We start from the raw sequence: 22,899 nt of genomic DNA, 5'->3' as shown, positions 1-22,899 counted from the left end.
ATGCATCTGAATTTTGGGCTGGCATTGGCAAATTTATCTTTGTTTACACTTTCATTTGATTACTTAGTCCAATGCTAAGATAGCGACAAATCAATAATCCACCCACTCAACTGATGTAGAAGAAATCATATTAAAAATTTGGGTTGAACTTTTGGTAGTTTTGTTTTCTGATACTCAATCACATGTTTTTCTATTTGGATCAAATTGAAAGAAAATGGTGTTGGCAATGGCAGTAGTGGTCGCACCGTATCAACAGAATCAGCAGAGCAACAGATAAACTAGTGTACCCACAAATCCAGTTTACTCAACAGATCATCACAAAATGTGAAGGTGAAGACAAAAAATGTTTTAAGTACATTGGGCCATTACTAAATTTCTAAGACCTTAAATTACGATTTAGTGTCCGTAAGTATTAGTTGAAACCTAGAATAATATATATATAAAACTCGTAACGTAAATTTTGAAACTACGGAGGACTTATTACTTACAACTAGGGGTGTTCGGTTTCGGGTACCCTATATTTTTTGAATGAACCGGAATCGGAATTCAGTTCGGAGGTACCCAGAACCGGAACCTGTAACAACGGTTCTGGGTCTGGGTACCCTATAAAATTTAGTACCCCCCAAAAGTTTTTAAAATGATAAAAAAACCCTTAAAAACTAACAAATACCCCCCCACCTGGCACTTGTTAACAAAAATAAAATTACAAATTATAAATTCAAAATTACAAACTCCATTACTTTATAAAGGTAAATTCTCAAAAGTCAAACTAATTTACTTTAAATGTTATGAAATATAAATATAAATGTATTTACATTACTTTTTTCTATAAATTTTTTTATTAACCCCCATACTTTTTAATTTTATTTTATATTAGTTTTAGTTCTCAGTTCCGGTTCCAAAAATTTGGAACCGGAACCTATCATTTGACGACCGATTCCGGGTAGGAACTAGAACCAAACCCCGAGTATCCATCGGTTTCGGTTCTAATCGGTTCTTTTGAACACCCCTACTCACAACATTGAATTTGATATTTGCAACAATACACTTTAAACCTACAGCTCTTTATATTTCTATTTGATTTTGCGACCTAGACCTACCATGTCTTGAAGATAATTTTTGGGTTCTTTGTCGGATATTACATTTAAAAACAATTACGAGTTATGACTTGGGCCACTGGACTTAAAAAGGAGTTTCAACTACTGGGCCCAATCATGTGCCCAAACCAAAGCCCAAGCCGTATCCCGGTGCATAGTGTCAACTCGATTCTATATCTCAGTCCAATTCACATTCTCGTCAAAGTTTGCAGACTACTTTCATCGCAAGCTTGCCATTAGAAAGTAAAACCGAATCGAAGGTTGCACTTGTTCTGTCAGCATTCTTCCACTAGATTATATATGATTATTCTTCTGGCAGGGGAATACGAACTTGTGTTTGGCAGTGGATTTATCTGCCTTAGATCTGAGAAAATGGCGTTGCATACATTCATTTGTATGTATTGACACTTGCCTACAGCGAAAATGGCGTCGAAATATAAGGGTACGTATAACATTGTCAACTTGAAAATATAGATCAATATATACATTATTTCAACATAGTTTTTGTCTAGGAGAATATTATATTCATTGTCGCGTATGAACTATGAACAAACCTAAATTTTGTATGTTTTGACACTTGCCTACAATGAAATAAGCTTGAAAGTCCAAACATGAGTCCTAGCATCGATATTGTTGTGATCTTAACTCTGATTGGGTTCTCGTTTTACGATATTTAATTTGGAAGCTGATGTGATTTTTAAGAGATAGATCAGTCATAATCACTGATCATTTGGATTTTATAGTACGTCACTCAGGCATCGATCTTGTTGTTAGCCAGTGTCTTTGATCGCAAGATAGAAAAAAGGTTAATCCAAAGTCTGATCATATCTCCAAAAAGAACACTGAAGCATACGTCTCAGTTATGTTTTGTTTCTCAATGGCTTTCAAAAGATGATGCTACATTGGTATAGTTGACAATGGAGGAAACCCCTTGACTTCAGTCGTCATTGTTGTATAACCAAACAAAACTTATTCATTTTTCTTTAGGCCTTAAGAGACAAGTGTATAATATATAACACTGGCTATATATCCATTTTTCTTTAGGTCATTTTTTTCTTCAAGATTCATTTTACTTTTAGGCATCCAATGTTATAAGTTGACTGAACGAATGTAAAGATTTATAACATTGGTTACACTTGAAGAGATAGACTCCTGAGAGTTCATACCTCTGTCGTGTGAGTTTATGGTAGACTAACATGATGCCAGCTGGTTTAAGAATTAGACAAAAAATGAAAACGATACACCAAATTAAGAAAGAAAGTAGAGAGAAAACTAGCAAGTAATGAGATGTAAGGACCGATAATCAGAGTTACTGTAAGTGAAGAGTAAGGATCCGCATAGAGATTTTCATTTCCCGGTAGGCTCTAGGGAGATTTAGTAGTTAGGATTCACTAACATTCAAGCTTTTCAAAACCCTCCTCCTACATCATTAGCAGCAGAAACAAGCAATCCAAACTCTTAACAGTCTTCTAAGAAGAAATCTTAAACACGAACCAGATTCCTAAAAAACACTTAAAAATAAAAATCGATAGCTAGAAGAAGAGAGAAGTAAAGAGTTAAAACCCTAAACAGCTTCAATTCTTATTTTAGTAAGGGCTGACACCCACATTAGCTGGAGTGAAGAAACCATCTTTCATGAGCACGTCCTCGCCTTCCTAAAAAAAATGAAGCACAATTTCTCAAGTCAAAACCCATGTAGTAATCTAAATAGTTTACTTGACTACTATTGAAAACAAACCCTGCTGTGTGAAATGTAAGGTGAAGAAGTAACCAAATTTATTTATTTATTTTTGTATATTGATATTAGGGTTTTTAAGTACCTGTTGGCGCATGTTAGTTTTCTTCACGGGTTGATCAGATGGCATAAGTCCGAAATGGATGTGTGGGAAATGGGCCCACTGGATGAAGAAATGAAAGTTAAAAGCTTATTCAGGAAATGAGGAATACTAACTAAAATAGAAAATCAACAATTACTCAACAAATGTATTTCTTTCTTTTCTTATCTAGATGAGCCGTGTTTTCTCGGTTAAGAAAAATAAAACAAAAACCCTAGAAACTCTAACATAGTATGTTGGATTTTAATAGTATTCTTGGATCTCACATTTTTTGCAGCAGCACTAAAGGCCTCTCTGTGGCTTATATCAGGATTTCCAGCTTTGATACGTTGGATCTCGTCCCTGCAGATTGGTAGATGCATGTCAAGACCATGCAATATAAATCACCTGTTTTTTTTCTTTCTTTTTCCTCTTTTTGTTTTGTTGTTGTGTAAAATAGAAGTATTAGGTTGATGAAAAGTTGAAAACTTACTTGATGAAGCGATTGTAGGCAGATGGGACTCTCTGTCTCTTCTCCGGAGCTGGACATGGAACAGAAAGACAAAACACACAGACAAACAGACAGACACGTTAAGATTACTCTTCTGACTTTTTGCGACATTGTGCTCATTTTTATCTTTCTCTCTCCATCATCACTTCATCATTATCTCCTGTATCTATCTATCTCTATGGATTCCGTATCTATGTTCCGGGGACATTTTGATCGCTCTCTTTCTCAACCTCACTACCAATAAATTAAAGGCTATAGATATTGATAAATTAAAGATTAACTCCAGATACCGAATTAAACAAGGAACATATCTTATTGAGTGAGATTAATATAGGTTCTGGGAGTTATGAAGAACTATCCAAACCAAAAACATACAAGTGTATGGACTGTTTCGAATGTAAGATTTTTAAAAATAATATTCATGCAACCTTGATATATTCGCAGATCTGAAGGGGCTTTCTGGTATATGCTATATGAATCTGGAATTACATAAAGAAGAAGGCTAGGCATGTCATCAATACACTGATTCGTGCTCTTCGAGGAAATCATAAACAATGTTGGGAAGAAAAAGCCAAGAAATCATAAGTATTAACTTTCCAAACTTTTTTCTTTAAAAGCAAAAAGTCTATTGTATATTCAAAAGGCTTTAGTTCAAGGGCTTTCGTTAATTTCACTTCTGTAGACGAAAAGGAGGGTTAGCAATAGCATGAAAAGTCATAGACTTAGAAAGCCATGGCCATGGGTTATGGTGCTTGTAATAGCCATTGGCCATATGTAAAATAGAAATGAATAATAAATAAATGTGGAGAATCTCACGTCTGTTAGCCACTGGGGGCTTGGGGATCTCCTGATCAACTCCTCGAACAGGCATAAGCGATTCAGTTGGATTTGACTGATTGATCATCATCATGTTAGCTGGCACGTTTCGGATCTCCTCCTAGTTTTTATCCCAGTCAAGAAGAGTAAAAATAAAATCAAATTAAAGTTATAGTAAACACCATAAGCGTATCAATTCACACCCAAAATGTAAAAAGATGGTGTTGTTGTATAAATAAAATTGGAATTTCTTCATGTACCAGAAGATTCTGAGGAGTAAAAAAAGGATGTCCCAGGTGAAGTTGATTAGTCGTAGCAGGAAGCAGCAAGCCACGCATGTTCACAGACAATAGATTGGTGCAATGACCGCATCGAACGGTGACAGTCTTGAACAAGCTAGAGCCAGGAACGCTTACCTAAACCACACAAGAGTAGACAGATAATATTAATTAAACAGCCTTTTAAGAGAAAAGAGAAGAGGAAAGGATCGATGCTCACAAAGACAAGAAGAAATGAACACAAGAGAAAGAGAAAACAATAAGATACCGCGAGGACAGTGTCGCAAAAGGTGCAATGGACGTAACAGAGTTGCTCGGAGGAAGAGAGGTGGTCCGGTGAAAAAGCAGGTGTTGAGGAGGACATCCTTTTTGATTCGACTGAATTTTTGATTTGATTGATTGATGGATTGACTTATCAGTGGACTGATCGGATGATAAAACCGAACTTGATCTGATCTTCTTTATCGTTGAGTTACAATAGATATAAAGGAGAGTGAGTAAGAAGATAGAGAAAGAAGAGATAGAGAGAGATGCCACTAATATAGTAGGAGATAGAACAGACCGAGAAAGTGCTTAATTTCTTTCTTTTTCCCTCTAATGTTTGTAAGTATATCTATCTCATGTATGTATATGTATATGTAATGAATAATAAACGGTGGAGGTTACGGGTAAAGAAAATGAATGGTAGGCAATAGGTATTCCGAATGGATTTGTGTGTTAAAGAGAGAGAGAGAGAGCAGAGGCGGCAGAGGTGGGGGAGAGGGAGTGAGAAAGGGACGTGTGCATGGGAGTGATTAGCTTTGGCTCATTCACCTGTTGTTTTCACAGTAAAAAACGGATCTGATCGATGCCTTTTCTTGGTTCACTACAATTCCATTGTGACGCTGAGCCCACAGTAGGCCATTACATGAAATCTTTGTTGACTTGTGTTTTGAAGTATAAAGCCCTAAATAACGGGCACCTATCCTCTGTATACTTTACTATACATTTAGTGCCCTAGTCAGCCACTGAATCACTAATCAACATTTGCCACCTAGCCCTTTTGGGGCTCATCTGTCTTTTCATTGCTATGCTAAATCCACTAATTGATGGATCATAAGCAAGGTTATTTTATAGATCAAGCCTCGTTGTCTAAGAAAATAATCAAAGCTAAAGACTTGTGAAAATGTGGGGGGTTTTCTTCTTTTATGTTTTGTATTTTAAATGCTGGAACCTTCAACATTTATATAGTTGGAAGTAGCAATCTTTTTCATTGCATATATATAAGAAGTTTATTTATCCATGATTTAATCAATTAAATAAAGTTACTTGAAGAGCTAGCACGTTTTCAGCAATTCTAATCCTCTTCATATTAAGTCCAAGTTTTTCATATTATTTATGACCATTTTCCTTTTTTTTTTTTTTTTAGATAAGTGAGATATCCAGTCTCACATTGGAGTCTACTTAATCTTCAGAGCTATAAATACAATAACTTTTAAATATAATTAACTTTAATAATTAAAAGGGTTTGTCCAGGGTGGATAGGTTATGACCATTTTTCTTCCTTCGAGGCTATTTAAGAAACTGTGCTTCCGGGACATGCAGGGCTATCCATCGGTGTGATATCATTTTTTTATATTTCTTCATGCACAAGCATTTAATTGGTCACATACTGCTTAAACAGAGACACGTCAATGACCATTACATGTAAATCACATTATGTAGTTCAATTACTCCAGTTTTAAAATTTTACTTTGTTTGAACTTTTAAGACGTGGTAATTCTGCAACTGTTAACAGTAATATTTGCTAACAAATGTATTAAAGCTTTACTTTTTAAATTTTATTTTTTTCCGATTTGACCACTCAGACGTTCACTCTTTCTCTCTCAGTCTCTTTCTCTCTCATATGTGCAGAGATACGTAGTTGTCAGTGACAACAGAACTACAGAATGCAGAGATTTTTCAATTAAATCAAATTTACTTTGTCCTCGCATAGATTTGTATTCTTTAGGCCATTATTAGATGATTTAGCTAGGCTTCAGCCTACATTTTTATCTGTTCTTTAATGGTTTACTTTTCAATTTTCATCACAACTATGTTGCGTGGTAACCCAAATTTTTCTGTAAAAAGAAAGCTGTCAATTCCCTAACATTTTTGAAAACTATCACAATCTCAACCTGATCATGTGCGCAAATTGAAGGGTTTTCTGATCTGCGCCCAAAAATTTCCCTTAAAGGTAATGTTATGGCAATTAGTTACAAATGACCGTGGGCCTTGTATAGTAAGTATTATTAGCACCTTGGATATTTGTAATTAGGGCTTGCCTTGCACATTGTTTCATGTTTTGACTTTTGAATATCCAGTAGGTCTAGTACATCTGATTAGCCTCAACAATCTACGGACAACATAATGTCATGTTTCAAGGACTTGACATTTTGATCCCTTTGAATACAGCTAGTCTTTTCGACATATGAACAGTTATGACGAATATTTGTCCAACGGTTTGTGGTATTTGATTACTTAACTAGCAACGATTCAAAGAGCAGGTTGTTCAATGGAACAAGGAGAGACAAAAAATATGTATAATATATTAGCTTATCTGTATATTGACATATCAATATCTTATGTTCGTACATACTAATTTGTCGTGGGACAAAGCTGAGAGTTGGATATTGGACTCAGAAATAATTGATTGTATCTCCTGCTAAGAGACCTTCCAAGGGAAGAACTGTAATGACTATTCCAATCCAACATGACCTACTACACTTTCAAAGTACATGATCTCCTCCTCACCTATATATCTGATCTTTCATATATTTTGGTTGACAATTAATTGTGTGATTCTGTAACAGGGTTTGAAAGCATCATTCCCGCCTTTTCACAAGAAATTTCATGCGTTGATGTTACAATTTATATGGTTTGCCTTTACATTGTCTCACTTTAGAGATACACTCGGGTTGAGCTGTGACTTCATGATTACGTTGTATATATCTTCTGCTTGGTCAATAATTTTGATTTATGGTGTTTTATGAATTGAAAAACACTCCTTGTGTGAATGCAAATATTTTACAATAGCCCCGTAGAAGTAAAATTGTCCAGTTGAAGCCATATAAGAGTAAAAATTTTAGGTTATGATAAATCTTGGGGTTAACCCGGTTTTTGTCCGATGTGACCTTGAAGTGCTGCAATGTGCAGATAGTATAAATGTGGAAGTGTACTGGGTGCTTACCTGACAATGACTTGAGATAACCCTAAATTTCTCTACTGCTGAGGCACCGACCTTACCTAGCCTCTTAGGTAAAAAAATGTATTTTTCTTCAGTTATGTTTCCAGAGTATGTTTTTGTTTTTTAAAATCAGATAATGTGATTTTGATTTAAGATTGGCATGTAAAATTCTAAAAACAAAAAAAAAAAAAAACATAATATATGATATGACAATGATAAGTTAACACTATACGTACCCTACATTTTTTGAAAAGTAAAGAGTTGAAAGAAAAATAAGTCAAATATTTTAATCTGAACTTAAAATATTTATTTAAAAAATATATGCCGGAAGGATGCATGTGTTCTCAATATTAATTTCCAATGACGGAAATATTCACTGTATAATGTTAAGCAAATATTTGGAGGAGCTATAAATTTCAAAGGGTTATACTACGCTGACAAACGAATTTTAAAAGTTTTCTCTCACAAACCGACGTGGTACCTGATTGACATTAGCACATCAACTGATGACTTTGATTAAATACGAATGGTCATTTCTGACAGACAAACGATCGTCCCTGATAAGGAACAATTGTTCCTTATAAAGAAACAACTATTTCGTGTGCAGAAATAGCCATTCTTCCCTCATACATGGTTGTTCCTTCAAAGGAACGACTTGTTCCATAAGGAAGGGAGGAATGACCGTTCCTTAGAGAGGAACGACCATTCCTTTTATGAACGGCCGCTTCTTAAGTCTAATCAAAATCATTTTGTGTCTTTGGTGTGGTGGGAGCTATCAACTCAACTGCCACGTCGAGTCGTTCCTTTTATGAACGGTCATTTCTTAGGTTTAGTCAAAATCATTTTGTGTATTAAATGTGATGAAAGCTACCAACTCAGCTGTCATGTTGGGTTTGTGAGATTCTATTTTATTCAATTTCAAATAAACTAAGCAATACAAGCATTAAATATGGCATCCAACACTGCACGTTGTTCNATAATGTGATTTTGATTTAAGATTGGCATGTAAAATTCTAAAAACAAAAAAAAAAAAAAAAACATAATATATGATATGACAATGATAAGTTAACACTATACGTACCCTACATTTTTTGAAAAGTAAAGAGTTGAAAGAAAAATAAGTCAAATATTTTAATCTGAACTTAAAATATTTATTTAAAAAATATATGCCGGAAGGATGCATGTGTTCTCAATATTAATTTCCATTGACGGAAATATTCACTGTATAATGTTAAGCAAATATTTGGAGGAGCTATAAATTTCAAAGGGTTATACTACGCTGACAAACGAATTTTAAAAGTTTTCTCTCACAAACCGACGTGGTACCTGATTGACATTAGCACATCAACTGATGACTTTGATTAAATACGAATGGTCATTTCTGACAGACAAACGATCGTCCCTGATAAGGAACAATTGTTCCTTATAAAGAAACAACTATTTCGTGTGCAGAAATAGCCATTCTTCCCTCATACATGGTTGTTCCTTCAAAGGAACGACTTGTTCCATAAGGAAGGGAGGAATGACCGTTCCTTAGAGAGGAACGACCATTCCTTTTATGAACGGCCGCTTCTTAAGTCTAATCAAAATCATTTTGTGTCTTTGGTGTGGTGGGAGCTATCAACTCAACTGCCACGTCGAGTCGTTCCTTTTATGAACGGTCATTTCTTAGGTTTAGTCAAAATCATTTTGTGTATTAAATGTGATGAAAGCTACCAACTCAGCTGTCATGTTGGGTTTGTGAGATTCTATTTTATTCAATTTCAAATAAACTAAGCAATACAAGCATTAAATATGGCATCCAACACTGCACGTTGTTCATTCATTCATTTATATGCACGTACATCACAAGTGCATGTCCATTACAATTCATTAAAGGTTCTTTCTCCTCCTTGAAGAAATACAACATAACCAGTGCATACAAAAAATTAATAAAAACTGGAAGACATTCGTCTTAACATTCAAGAAAATTAACACATATATAAAAGTACAGTAACAGTCTCCCAATGAAAAATTAATGATGTATATTAGACTAGACATATGTAATTAGAAAAAAAAAATAGAAAAAACTTAAGAAATTCTTGATAATTGTCAGCTCATGTCGTAAAAACAGTAAATCAGTGGACAGTCATCAGAAAAGAAGAAAGAAAAAAAAAATTGTAGTTGGGTACTTGGGTTGATGTAAGCTAGCAAATATATTGATATAAACATGCAAAATAGTGAATATGACACCCTGTAAAAAGCCTGTGAGATAGTTGTCTTTCTCTCTCACACACATGATTCAATCGATTCATTGGGTAGAAACCCAATAAAGATGATATATATTAAGAGAGCACTGGGTTCTTCTGCTTCTGGCAATTCAAGCTGTGTGTGTATAAATTTGCTGTGGCAACAAAGCACGTACTCTGTTTAATTTTTTCGATAAAAAAGTAAAGATTTACGTACTCAGTTGGGACGTACCTATAAGCCTGATAAAATTATTTAGGATGTAGCTAGACTTCTTAGTCTTAGATGCCTCTTCTCGAGGAGTACCTCGCAAATGCCGATCCATTCATCTATTTTCCGTTTTTGTATTACATCGTCACGTGTACTCACTTCCCATTCCTGGTAAAATCGTTTCAGATAAGTTCAATTTCAACCGTATGTGTAGATCATCTCTGTCTGGTTGGTTAGTTTCCCGAGCTTTCCTATTCTGAATTTTATTTTGATTAATCGACAGACCAATTTACATGTATCTTAATTAATACTTAAATCTATTGAGTACTCCACCAGTCCATGAATTCAAGTAAAACAAAAATGTGGTAAACAACTATTTTGTAAGACGCGCAGGTCCTTTGAGTAGGTACCCACCCAGATGGCTAAAGACTATTGATTCAATACAGATGTAGTGCTCGCTTTAACATATATCTATGTAATGCTGAATTTCAATTTTATAATTTTATTAATGAAATTAAAATATATTTTTATTTAGGTTTGTCTATTTGTATTTATTTAATTAATATGTAAAAACATTCTAAATATTAGATAGCGGTTGAACGACGAATGGCCATAATTCAAGTTGAAACAAATTTGTAGCCAGGCATATAAAAATAAGTATCTGTCAAGGCAAACCAAACTTTCCATTAATTGGGACATGGGATGGGCCAGGGCTAGAAGTTGGAGGTTCGTTGTCGTTTCCAGTCCTCAGAACCAAAAAATTAAAAAGAAAAAGCATGCGCACACGCTTACACTAACTCCCATTTGCATAGGCACACAAAATTAACTTTTTCCGCTGCAGTTCTGAAAAGAAAAATATATGCCTTTTTAAAGGAAAACCAAAGCCGAACGTGAAGCACATGGCCTTCTGTAATAAAACAGCCCAGCAAGAATATAATTACAAGAATTTTCAATTTAAACAACTTGGAAAATTACCAGCCATCTTGCATTTTATGAGATTAAAACAGTGAATCTTATCAAGTAAAAGAGATTTTCACAGGGCTAAAGCAGTAGAGGCAACAAAGTTTAACGGACCTACAGATCTTGAAGCTACATACTAATTTGGACCACAACAAGAGGAAGATATGGATGGACCATTCAACTGTAAGAAATCAAGAACTACTATAACAAGCACAATACCGTAGCAATCACATGCAGCACCATCCAGCAAATCTTGTGCACATTAAATATACGAGAAATAAAAAGGAAAAGTCATAGCACATGCAAATCAGAAAATTAATTGGAGTAACACCCTATGCAACTTGGTAAAGGCAGCACATACTAAGCCAAAACCTGAGACCACTAATGAAATTGACGCATGATAAGGAACCAACTTTCAAAATGATGGCTCCAATGCACTTCATGTTGACTCTTTTTCTTTATCTAGTACCTAATTTCCCCACACAACTCCTCCCTGCAAATACCTAAGACCAATATTTAACCAACTCTCTGGAAGAGTAATCACATCTTTGTATATGAAACAAGATTAGATTTTCCATTTTTCTAGGTAATGGCACCACAGAATGTACCATAAACTTCAGAAAAAGAAATTCATTTGTTTTAAAAAAATAATACATATGCAAAATTCCTATGGAAAAACACCATCATTATAGATCCATATGTAAATCACATCTTTTGTTATTTTGATAGCCAATAGATGATAAGAAACAACGTACAAGCGGCAATAACTGCAGACAGAATTAGGGTGTCTCTTGAACGCCTCCTTCTGATGGAACCTAAAAAACAAAATAGGTATAGATTAATGATGACCAACATCAAAAACTTAAAAAAAAAAAAGAAAAAAAAAAACACATGGTAGTATAAATTGTTTTATAAAGTACCAAGTAAGCCTCGAATAATGGGGAACTTATCACTCAAAGCCTTCACTTTTCCCTGAACATCTCCAAACAAAGCCCTTTGCGAGCCCAAGACAGCTCTTGTCGATTGAGCTTGACCAATTACATCATCTATCTGCACAAAGGCAAACCCAGGATTGTCATATGGACACATAACAAAGATCTTTCTACAATTTATGTCTCCAAGTTAAAGAATGGTTAGAGCAAAGATAAAGCAATCAAAAAACTAGATGATATTCTTTTTGCCAAATTTCCAAATAAAACCAAAAGGTTTTTAGCCCAATTTTTTCCCAATGCATTCAGGCATCTCGTCAAAGAACAGAAGTTTGTAGTTCATTGAGTTATTTGAACACTACCATTATGCTTTATCACAAGCCAGCTCAACTCAGCTTGGCTTGTTTACAGCTTTATTTAACCTAGCAGGTACCACATAAAAAACTTTATGGGTATTTCGGTAGGCACCACATATTTTTCTTCGGAAACCTATATAAAAGGGTAAAAATATAATTACCAGTACTTCAAAGAGGTTTATACTTGGCTTCAACTCTGTCCTCCATTTGTTAACCATTTTTATATTTTTACAAAACATATAGGAAACTACTAAACCACTGTAACATGACATATAACAATAAAAGAACATTTTGAATCTTACGTGAGCTATGCTTCCATGGATGGAAGCTCTTTCCCGTAATAACTGCATTCTTGGTGACATACTCCCAGACGCCTACATGAAGGCAGACAGTCAGGCACATCATATTTATCTTTCAGAAGGAAAAAAAAAAAAAAAAAAAAAACAAAACAAATACATTTTAGTATTTATAAGGACTAAAATAAAATGTTCAGTTTCAGTCATGCTCACCTTGTACTCACTAATATCCTCCCTAACAGAACTGAGAAGCTCTGCATGTTCCCTCATTGAGTTTATGTTTCCCTTGATTCTTCTAAATTCCTAACAAAAACAATGTAATTGGTTTAACAGGACAGAAGCCACGGACCAAAGAGTTAAGAGACAGCATCTTTCATTAAGATAAAGCACCATACAGGTCAGGTTTATAATGCTAGCAGCAGTTAAGAAATTGCCAAAGTCAGATTCTTTTAAAAGAAAGATTAGATCTAAGACTGTAAGAAACCACTCCAAGCACTACCAGACCAGTAATTAGACCATGGGATAAAAAAAAACAAATGTATATGATAATCTTAAAAAATGTTAAGATAGAAAACAAAATGTTACATAGAACTAAAATCCAAAAGTTGAACTTAAAAGATATTACTGCAGAATATAAATTTACAAATTAGGAAGTGTGAGGTAATAGCTAAAAGGGATTAAGTAGGGTTTACACAACAAAGATTCTCAAACTGTCTCTTTTGCTTCTCAAGACAAGTTGCAGCCAGTTGTCGGAAAAGTGATAATGCTCACTAAAACGATGTGAATCTTAGTAGATGCAAAAGAAATTCCTTGGGAGTAGTTGATAGCTAGCCAAAACAAGAAGTAAAAAAATAAAAATAAATAAATAACAGAATATAAAACCTGCGTAAACTCATGAAATATGTCTCTGTGCCTAGCTAGCTTCTGCGTTACTGAAGTAGTTGGTGCACCAGATGCAGCACATCTACTCATTGCATCATTTGTGTCTAGCAGCTTCTCCAGCAATGACTGGATTTCCATTTCCATGGACTTCCAGGACCTGCCAGACCCAATTGTTGGTGATCCACTATCCACATAACCTGAACAGAAAGTGTATATCATCAGAAATATAAACAACCCCCAGATATTGAAGCTTCAAATAAGAACATAATTTCAGACAGAGACAACGGGCTTGCAGGGAAAGATCACGAAACAGGTCCAATGTTCTCTAGCCTGGCCTTTTGAGTATTAAATACACATAGTAACCTCAAATTTATACTTCTATTGTTGCAAAACAAGAGATCAAACATTCTAAAGAAGCCACTTGGACCAGAAATTTTATCAATAGTTGTGTATTCAGAGCATAAGAAAAAGTTCCAGATTTAGAACTTCAATGGATAAAAAAAACTACTTCCACTGTGAAGAATGTTTCAGCATATTAACTTCATTAAGAGAAAACATAAGTGAAAGCAGAATCACTGAAGCAAACACGGTGTTGCAATACTGCCAATGCTTCTTCTAAGTAGTGCTTAAGTCTGAAAACGCGACGACAGCACTTATTTCATTAATGGCTTAAGATTAATCAATTATCAATAATCACACTCTTACATTATTCGTATACATAACTGCGGAAACCATACAAATCTACACTAAAAATACACAAATGCAAATGATAAGCATATCCCATAAACAATTCTAACATTTATGGATTTGTCCAACTTTAGATCCAAAATGCAGCGCAAATAACAAAAAAGATTTATAAACATTAATTTATCAAGGCGAATAAGATGGTATAAAGAATCAAACCTCCTTGGGTGAACCTGGCGCCGAGCTTAGCATACGACGAGAGCTTAACTTCGAGATCGCCCTCGATCTTACGTGCCTCCTTTCTGAGTTCCTCCCAACCCGATTCCTGGAGATACAGATTCGGATCTGTCATTGGATCTTTGCGCAAGTCAGTTCCCGATTCCCTTGCGTTTCGGCGGTGCCTGATTCAGTTATTACGGTTGAAAATTGAAATAATTATCGTTCTATTGCATTACTAAGGCTGCTTTATTTACACAATCACACTACCGACTCTCTTCTGCAGATCATTTGCGAGCACCGGAAATTTGAGTTGAATCTAGTCCGTCTATGAAATTGAGACCATGACGGACGGGTCCACACAACAAACAATCCGGTAACAATTGGGCTTTCAAATTAAATAGGAGCCCATGTTGAGCCCAATTGATAAGGTAACCCGATTGGCCCAATTATAATCTGTAAATATGATCCACACAGTGATCTAGTTGCTTACAAATTGGGCTATTAGCCTCATGAGATAAGCCCACTGGCGCATCAAGATACTGCGCCTCCAAGTACTATGGACCTAAAAAGAGCCCAAGTAATAGGCCTAATGGTCGTCATCTGGTTCGCATAATGGCCTAGTAACTTGCAATTTAACGATAATAATTATTTTAAAAGTAAATTATTACGGATTTGCTTGCAAACGCAACACCAATTATCAGCTTTTTAAAAGGTAACGAATTCGAAAGAGATTTCTAACAACTTTTAATTAATAAAATATCATCATGATTTATATTAGAAAATAATGACCAATTATTTGCCAATAAGCCCGTAAGGCGAAACCACTGTAACATGACATATAACAATAAAAGAACATTTTGAATCTTACGTGAGCTATGCTTCCATGGATGGAAGCTCTTTCCCGTAATAACTGCATTCTTGGTGACATACTCCCAGACGCCTACATGAAGGCAGACAGTCAGGCACATCATATTTATCTTTCAGAAGGAAAAAAAAAAAAAAAAAAAAAACAAAACAAATACATTTTAGTATTTATAAGGACTAAAATAAAATGTTCAGTTTCAGTCATGCTCACCTTGTACTCACTAATATCCTCCCTAACAGAACTGAGAAGCTCTGCATGTTCCCTCATTGAGTTTATGTTTCCCTTGATTCTTCTAAATTCCTAACAAAAACAATGTAATTGGTTTAACAGGACAGAAGCCACGGACCAAAGAGTTAAGAGACAGCATCTTTCATTAAGATAAAGCACCATACAGGTCAGGTTTATAATGCTAGCAGCAGTTAAGAAATTGCCAAAGTCAGATTCTTTTAAAAGAAAGATTAGATCTAAGACTGTAAGAAACCACTCCAAGCACTACCAGACCAGTAATTAGACCATGGGATAAAAAAAAACAAATGTATATGATAATCTTAAAAAATGTTAAGATAGAAAACAAAATGTTACATAGAACTAAAATCCAAAAGTTGAACTTAAAAGATATTACTGCAGAATATAAATTTACAAATTAGGAAGTGTGAGGTAATAGCTAAAAGGGATTAAGTAGGGTTTACACAACAAAGATTCTCAAACTGTCTCTTTTGCTTCTCAAGACAAGTTGCAGCCAGTTGTCGGAAAAGTGATAATGCTCACTAAAACGATGTGAATCTTAGTAGATGCAAAAGAAATTCCTTGGGAGTAGTTGATAGCTAGCCAAAACAAGAAGTAAAAAAATAAAAATAAATAAATAACAGAATATAAAACCTGCGTAAACTCATGAAATATGTCTCTGTGCCTAGCTAGCTTCTGCGTTACTGAAGTAGTTGGTGCACCAGATGCAGCACATCTACTCATTGCATCATTTGTGTCTAGCAGCTTCTCCAGCAATGACTGGATTTCCATTTCCATGGACTTCCAGGACCTGCCAGACCCAATTGTTGGTGATCCACTATCCACATAACCTGAACAGAAAGTGTACATCATCAGAAATATAAACAACCCCCAGATATTGAAGCTTCAAATAAGAACATAATTTCAGACAGAGACAACGGGCTTGCAGGGAAAGATCAAGAAACAGGTCCAATGTTCTCTAGCCTGGCCTTTTGAGTATTAAATACACATAGTAACCTCAAATTTATACTTCTATTGTTGCAAAACAAGAGATCAAACATTCTAAAGAAGCCACTTGGACCAGAAATTTTATCAATAGTTGTGTATTCAGAGCATAAGAAAAAGTTCCAGATTTAGAACTTCAATGGATAAAAAAAACTACTTCCACTGTGAAGAATGTTTCAGCATATTAACTTCATTAAGAGAAAACATAAGTGAAAGCAGAATCACTGACGCAAACACGGTGTTGCAATACTGCCAATGCTTCTTCTAAGTAGTGCTTAAGTCTGAAAACGCGACGACAGCACTTATTTCATTAATGGCTTAAGATTAATCAATTATCAATAATCACACTCTTACATTATTCGTATACATAACTGCGGAAACCATACAAATCTACACTAAAAATACACAAATGCAAATGATAAGCATATCCCATAAACAATTCTAACATTTATGGATTTGTCCAACTTTAGATCCAAAATGCAGCGCAAATAACAAAAAAGATTTATAAACATTAATTTATCAAGGCGAATAAGATGGTATAAAGAATCAAACCTCCTTGGGTGAACCTGGCGCCGAGCTTAGCATACGACGAGAGCTTAACTTCGAGATCGCCCTCGATCTTACGTGCCTCCTTTCTGAGTTCCTCCCAACCCGATTCCTGGAGATACAGATTCGGATCTGTCATTGGATCTTTGCGCAAGTCAGTTCCCGATTCCCTTGCGTTTCGGCGGTGCCTGATTCAGTTATTACGGTTGAAAATTGAAATAATTATCGTTCTATTGCATTACTAAGGCTGCTTTATTTACACAATCACACTACCGACTCTCTTCTGCAGATCATTTGCGAGCACCGGAAATTTGAGTTGAATCTAGTCCGTCTATGAAATTGAGATCATGACGGACGGGTCCACACAACAAACAATCCGGTAACAATTGGGCTTTCAAATTAAATAGGAGCCCATGTTGAGCCCAATTGATAAGGTAACCCGATTGGCCCAATTATAATCTGTAAATATGATCCACACAATGATCTAGTTGCTTACAAATTGGGCTATTGGCCTCATGAGATAAGCCCACTGGGGCATCAAGATACTGCGCCTCCAAGTACTATGGACCTAAAAAGAACCCAAGTAATAGGCCTAATGGTCGTCATCTGGTTCGCATAATGGCCTAGTAACTTGCAATTTAACGATAATAATTATTTTAAAAGTAAATTATTACGGATTTGCTTGCAAACGCAACACCAATTATCAGCTTTTTAAAAGGTAACGAATTCGAAAGAGTTTTCTAACAATTTTTAATTAATAAAATATCATCATGATTTATATTAGAAAATAATGACCAATTATTTGCCAATAAGCCCGTAAGGCGCAAGGAAGTTGATTGGTGGGGATCTCTCATAGGTTGTACCGTCGATCGACCTTGATTTTTTGTAAAGGGTTCGAGTGTGAGCATGTCTGTTGAAACTCAAAAGATGATAAACTATGTTTGAGCAGGGTGAAGCCAGAGGAAACTCTGGTGGAGGCTTGTAGCGATACTAACAAACAAATCGTTCGTCTTGTTTGGGTATAGGGATGAAACACTAGTCGAATTGTCTAGTAACTGGTTTCCTCCGAAGTTTCCCTCATAATAATTGGAGCTTGCGGGCAAGTTCCAAACCAATTTTTCCAACCAATAATGTCAGCAACTAAGAACTTATGGAGTCTTGAAAGCATAAAGGAATGATAAAATCCAGATTACTATCACCTGTAAAATTGACTTGTGCAATGAATGAAAAGAAAATTCAAATGTCTACTTATCCTTTTCTCATTTCTATTTGGTCATCAATTTTCCAAGTAAACATGTGAAATATGCATGGAAAGTTCCCATTCATGAACTAAATTGTCCGCCTATTTTTCAGTATATATTCCTTCAAAAAGGAAACACAAATCAAGAATATTACAGAATAAATGAAAATTAAAAGTTTGTTCATCGAATTGTTGACAATCAAGTAGGGTAGATTTTTGCTGAAGCCAAGCTCCAATCTGAACCATCAGGAACATAAATATAATATGAGTTTAGTTGATCAGTTATGTTATCCACATGAATAATGAACTGAAATAACTCATAAATATAAAAATTAGTTTACCTAATAATATTTTTAAATCATTTTTTTTTACCAACTAACATATATTAGTATAGAGAGGTGGAAGCAAGTTGTATTGATCCTTCAAATCTTTACCAAACCAAGTAAAAATAATTTTACATAATAATTTAATTATATATAATCCTGATTATATACTGTAGATTAAGTAAGATGGATCACTACCATTGGCATTGAATAATCGATGCAAGAAGACTCTTCAAAGAATTGGAAAGTCCATTGAGGGTTTTATGGAATTCAAACTTAGCTTATATATTATAATAATGAAACTGACGGAGGACATTACTTGGCAACTACATTGATTGATAAAGTAAATGAAATCTATAAATAAAAATATTAAATAACTCATTATCTAATAAATGTAACGTATTAAAAGTAGACTTGCAGTTGAAATGCCAAAATTTCGGACAGATAAAGTCCAACGAACAGCTGGGTGTTTTGATTTTTATTCCTGAAGAAAATGAATGATGTTGAGTAGAAACATACTTTCTGTACAGCCAATAAAAGAAAATTATTCCATACTTTGACTTTGTTATGCAAAAGGAAAAAGGAGGGATGCATCCCACGGTCTTAGATTCAAATCTATTTAGTTCTCAAGATTTAGGTGGGGAATAGTGATGGTGGATGGTTACGCCGTTGTTAAACTTACTAAAAAAAAGATGGTATCCTACGTAGAACTGTTTGAGAGTTTTATGATAATGGTTACGAGGGTAAATCATCGTAGCGAATTTTAGGGTAAATCATTATAACAGTTTTGAAGAGTTTTTTATAGCGATTTTTAAAACACTTAACTTGTGTTTAGGAGTTTATTTTTCAATGGTTCTAATAATTTTTTAAAATGATAAATTTATATATATGCTTATAAATATACCTCAACTCTAACTAGTATTTGGGAGTTTTGTTTTTTCAATTATAAGGTAAGAGTTCTTTATTTGTTTTCTACTTATTAGTATTCTATAACTTCGAATGTGATAAAGTTTTCTTATCCTTCTTCGCCATTCTTTGCAGCATCTGGAATGATTAAAAAATTATAACTCCACTTCTCTAATATAACATCTATAAATGAGATTTTAATAAAAAAAATTTATGATTGTTTAAAATTATTTTATATTTAATATGGTTGAAGACGTATATAATATGGTTAATTTTTATTTTTTTGGGGATATAATTGAAATAGTTTTATAGTAGATAGGGTATTTGTGGAATAAAATTTTAAAATCAACAAAAATATCTCAATTTGGGGTGTTTTATAAACCCCTAAAAAATACACTACATAAGTTCTAAAGAGTTTTTGAGCAAGTTAAAGTCAATGCAACAGAAATTTGGTAAATAATAATTTTAAAACATCTCAAAACTAGTCTAATTAAAAACTCGGGTGGAAAAAAAACTCCCAAGAATTTAATTACAATGACCTCCGATAATAATGTTAGCTACTGATGATGCACAAAAACATTGGCAGATAGAGACATATCATATATAGTTAAATTTACTGTTGATAATATTTTGTCCCACGCTTTGCCTGGACGACCAAGATGCAGAAGAACAGCCCAGTACATGTGTCGGTACAATAAGGAGACTGTCGTAAATATAATACAGAAACTATATAGATAAATTGTAAAACATGGTCAGAATTGGACATTTTATTTTTGTTTTGTTGGTACTTGGTTGGGAGATGTCTACCATAGCATTTCCTTTAATTCCGAGAGATTCAAAACATGGTTCCATTACTTGTCGATTTTGACATAAAGATTTGAAACTTAGGCATGCAGTTTGCCTTTATTTAAAGCAAACAGCCAACCCAGATCCTTATCAATTCACCTATGCTTACTGCCCCCACAATGACACAAAATTAAAAGAAGAAATGAAAATGAATTCCTATGCAGACAACTCAGAAAATCAGCAATAGTGCTTGAGTACATCATCACTCCAACTATCTCCAATAGAGCACAAGTTTAATTAATAATTTTGGATGACCTAAAAAACCATTAACAAATGAGAAGTTGATATATTAACGTCAAGGCAGGCCATAAAGCAATACATATTGTTTCCATTCTTTTTTTTTTATCTTTCCCAGGCGACCAAGACGCAGCACAACTCAGGTACAGATGTTCGTACAAATAAAGACAATATGAAGACAATTAAAATAAAAATAATACCGGGACAAATTGAAACATGATAAGAGTGCCACGTCAGGAATTGAAATCTTCATTGTTGGTTGTGATATGTCAATCATAGTGTCTCTCTGATTTTCTTTTTTAATGTTTATTGCATTTAAAGTAAATAATGAGACAAAACAATGTGATGGAAAGGTCTCAAAACAATTTGAACGGTAAGTGATTTCAAACACGGCTTGTTGAGTTGATATAAAGCTAATAAATTTTGGCGACTTCTTTTATATCTAAAGCAAATAGCCAAAACATTTCACTATCCAATGCCCCACAATAGAAAACGGTAAAATAAAGCTAGCCATCAGACAAATATGATATTCAGACTCTTCAAACCATATATTATTCAATGCTGTGCCTCTACTTGCTTTTTTTAGTTCAAATTAACCATCCCCCACCAACTCCCTACATTAATAAATAAGAAAAACCCTCTTCGTTTTTCGCTTCCTGTCTATTTCAAACAACTCTCTTACATTAAAAAAGACTGAAAAATATCAATCAGCCATTGTTAAAAAGAAAGTCAAAAGAATTCTCCAGCATTTGTACGATTTTAATGCAAAGTTAAAAATGAAATAAATAGTACTATGGAGAGAAAAGGAGCTAAGCAAGGAAGCTTTGGAAAATAGGAACGATGGGATTGGACTTTCGGTCTTTCCTAATGGTGTCTTTACACCGACCTGGCCCACCACATTAATTAAAGAATGGAATACGTGACTTATCCTCATCTTTCCACGTGGAAATGTCAGTTTTTAATAGGAAATAAATAATAAATAAAAGGATGGTCCCACAAATTTAATCCAGTAGTAGTTGTTGAAATACGAAGAGGTACGATGCACGGTGATGTACGGATTGTTGGACCTTTCTGTTTGGATGTCCAGGGTTTTTACGATTTTTCTTATTAATTAGTCGATGCACACAATTCACAAAAAAAAATAATAAAAAACGTTTGCCTTAGCGTAAGAAGAAGACTAATAAATATTAATTGCTAAAAATTGAAATATTATGCTTCGTCGGCGGTAGTACTCGGAGATTAACTACCGTTAGATTAGATTTAGTTTGATCATGCAACTGTGATTAGAAGTTATAAAATTTATATTTCGATAATTTTGTTTTGGGTAAAACTTATCATACTGCTTTGACAGTAATACTTAGAAATTAACTACCATTATATTAGGTTCATTTTGATCATGCAATTATGATTAGAAGTTATAAAACTCATATTTCAATAATTTTGTTTTGCGTAAAACTTATCTTATTACATCTATTGTTGTATTCATAGATTAACTACCGATAGATTAGGTTTAGTTTGATTATGTTGTAGTGATTAGAAGCTATAAAGCTCATATTTCAATAATTTTATTTTGGGTAAAACTTATCATGTTATGTTGATAATAGTACTCAAAGATCAATTACCGTTAGATTATGTTCAATTTAATCATACAGTTGTGATTACAAGTTATAAAGCTCATGTTTAAGTAATTTTGTTTTGGACAAAATTTATCATGTTGCATCAATAATAGTACTCAGAGATTAACTACGGGTGGATTAGATTCAATTTAATCATTTAATTGTGATTAAAAGTTATAAAGCTCATATTTAAGTAATTTTGTTTTGGACAAAATTTATCGGAAAAATGAATGATGTTGAGTAGAAACATACTTTCTGTACAGCCAATAAAAGAAAATTATTCCAAGCTTTGACTTTGTTATGCAAAAGGAAAAAGGAGAGATGCATCCCACGGTCACAGATTCAAATCTCTCTGGTTCTCAAGATGTTAGTGGGGACTAGTGACAGTGGATAAACTGACTCAAAAAAAAAAAAAAAAAAAAAAAAAAAAAAAGACGGCATCATATGTAGAACTGCTCGAGATTTTAGCAGTTTTTAAGGTATTTGAAAAGTTTTTAGTAGAAGTTTTTAAAACACCTAGTTTATACTTAGGAGTTTATTTTCTAATGGTTTTAACATTTTTTTTAAAATGATAAATTTATATATATATTTATAAAAATATCACAAC

The 22,899-nt window shown here is 34.1% G+C and overlaps 2 protein-coding genes across 3 annotated transcripts; both read right to left on the bottom strand.

Moving 5' to 3' along the window:
• Positions 1-2,235: 2,235 nt before the first annotated feature.
• Positions 2,236-5,103, bottom strand: LOC116128154 (axial regulator YABBY 1). Its single transcript, XM_031413845.1, has 7 exons — positions 4,785-5,103; positions 4,499-4,654; positions 4,239-4,359; positions 3,405-3,453; positions 3,199-3,274; positions 2,918-2,995; positions 2,236-2,752 (listed from the first exon to the last, which is right to left on the bottom strand). The coding sequence occupies exons 1-7, from the start codon at positions 4,878-4,880 to the stop codon at positions 2,684-2,686; spliced, it is 645 nt and encodes a 214-aa protein (XP_031269705.1). The 5' UTR covers positions 4,881-5,103; the 3' UTR covers positions 2,236-2,683.
• Positions 5,104-11,750: 6,647 nt separating this feature from the next.
• Positions 11,751-17,445, bottom strand: LOC116128119 (Golgi SNAP receptor complex member 1-2). 2 transcript variants are annotated; one of them, XM_031413797.1, is made up of 6 exons: positions 17,131-17,445; positions 16,228-16,424; positions 15,559-15,648; positions 15,352-15,423; positions 12,038-12,167; positions 11,751-11,932 (listed from the first exon to the last, which is right to left on the bottom strand). In XM_031413797.1, the coding sequence occupies exons 1-6, from the start codon at positions 17,261-17,263 to the stop codon at positions 11,835-11,837; spliced, it is 720 nt and encodes a 239-aa protein (XP_031269657.1). In that variant the 5' UTR covers positions 17,264-17,445; the 3' UTR covers positions 11,751-11,834. The 2 variants fall into 2 exon arrangements, with proteins under 2 accessions (XP_031269657.1, XP_031269656.1); XM_031413796.1 differs by lacking the exons at positions 15,352-15,423; positions 15,559-15,648; positions 16,228-16,424; positions 17,131-17,445 and adding exons at positions 12,705-12,776; positions 12,912-13,001; positions 13,581-13,777; positions 14,484-14,796.
• Between the last annotated feature and the right edge of the window lie 5,454 nt (positions 17,446-22,899).

The sequence above is a fragment of the Pistacia vera genome, unplaced genomic scaffold, assembly GCF_008641045.1.
Source record: "Pistacia vera cultivar Batoury unplaced genomic scaffold, PisVer_v2 Contig197, whole genome shotgun sequence".
NCBI classification, from domain to species: domain Eukaryota; kingdom Viridiplantae; phylum Streptophyta; class Magnoliopsida; order Sapindales; family Anacardiaceae; genus Pistacia; species Pistacia vera.
Note: the sequence above shows the minus strand (reverse complement) of the source record. Positions and strands in the feature narration are given on the sequence as shown.

Bases quoted from the DNA above. Each gene is read 5' to 3' on its own strand.
- LOC116128119 (XM_031413797.1), bottom strand. From the start codon at position 17,263: ATGACAGATCCGAATCTGTATCTCCAGGAATCGGGTTGGGAGGAACTC. The intron at 15,649-16,227 runs GTTTTATATTCT...TGTTTTTGTTAG, and splicing joins TATTTCATGAGTTTACGCAG to GAATTTAGAAGAATCAAGGG. The intron at 15,424-15,558 runs GTGAGCATGACT...GCCTTCATGTAG, and splicing joins AGGATATTAGTGAGTACAAG to GCGTCTGGGAGTATGTCACC.
- LOC116128154 (XM_031413845.1), bottom strand. From the start codon at position 4,880: ATGTCCTCCTCAACACCTGCTTTTTCACCGGACCACCTCTCTTCCTCC. The intron at 4,360-4,498 runs GTACATGAAGAA...GATAAAAACTAG, and splicing joins TTACTCCTCAGAATCTTCTG to GAGGAGATCCGAAACGTGCC. The intron at 3,275-3,404 runs GTAAGTTTTCAA...ACCAATCTGCAG, and splicing joins GCCTACAATCGCTTCATCAA to GGACGAGATCCAACGTATCA.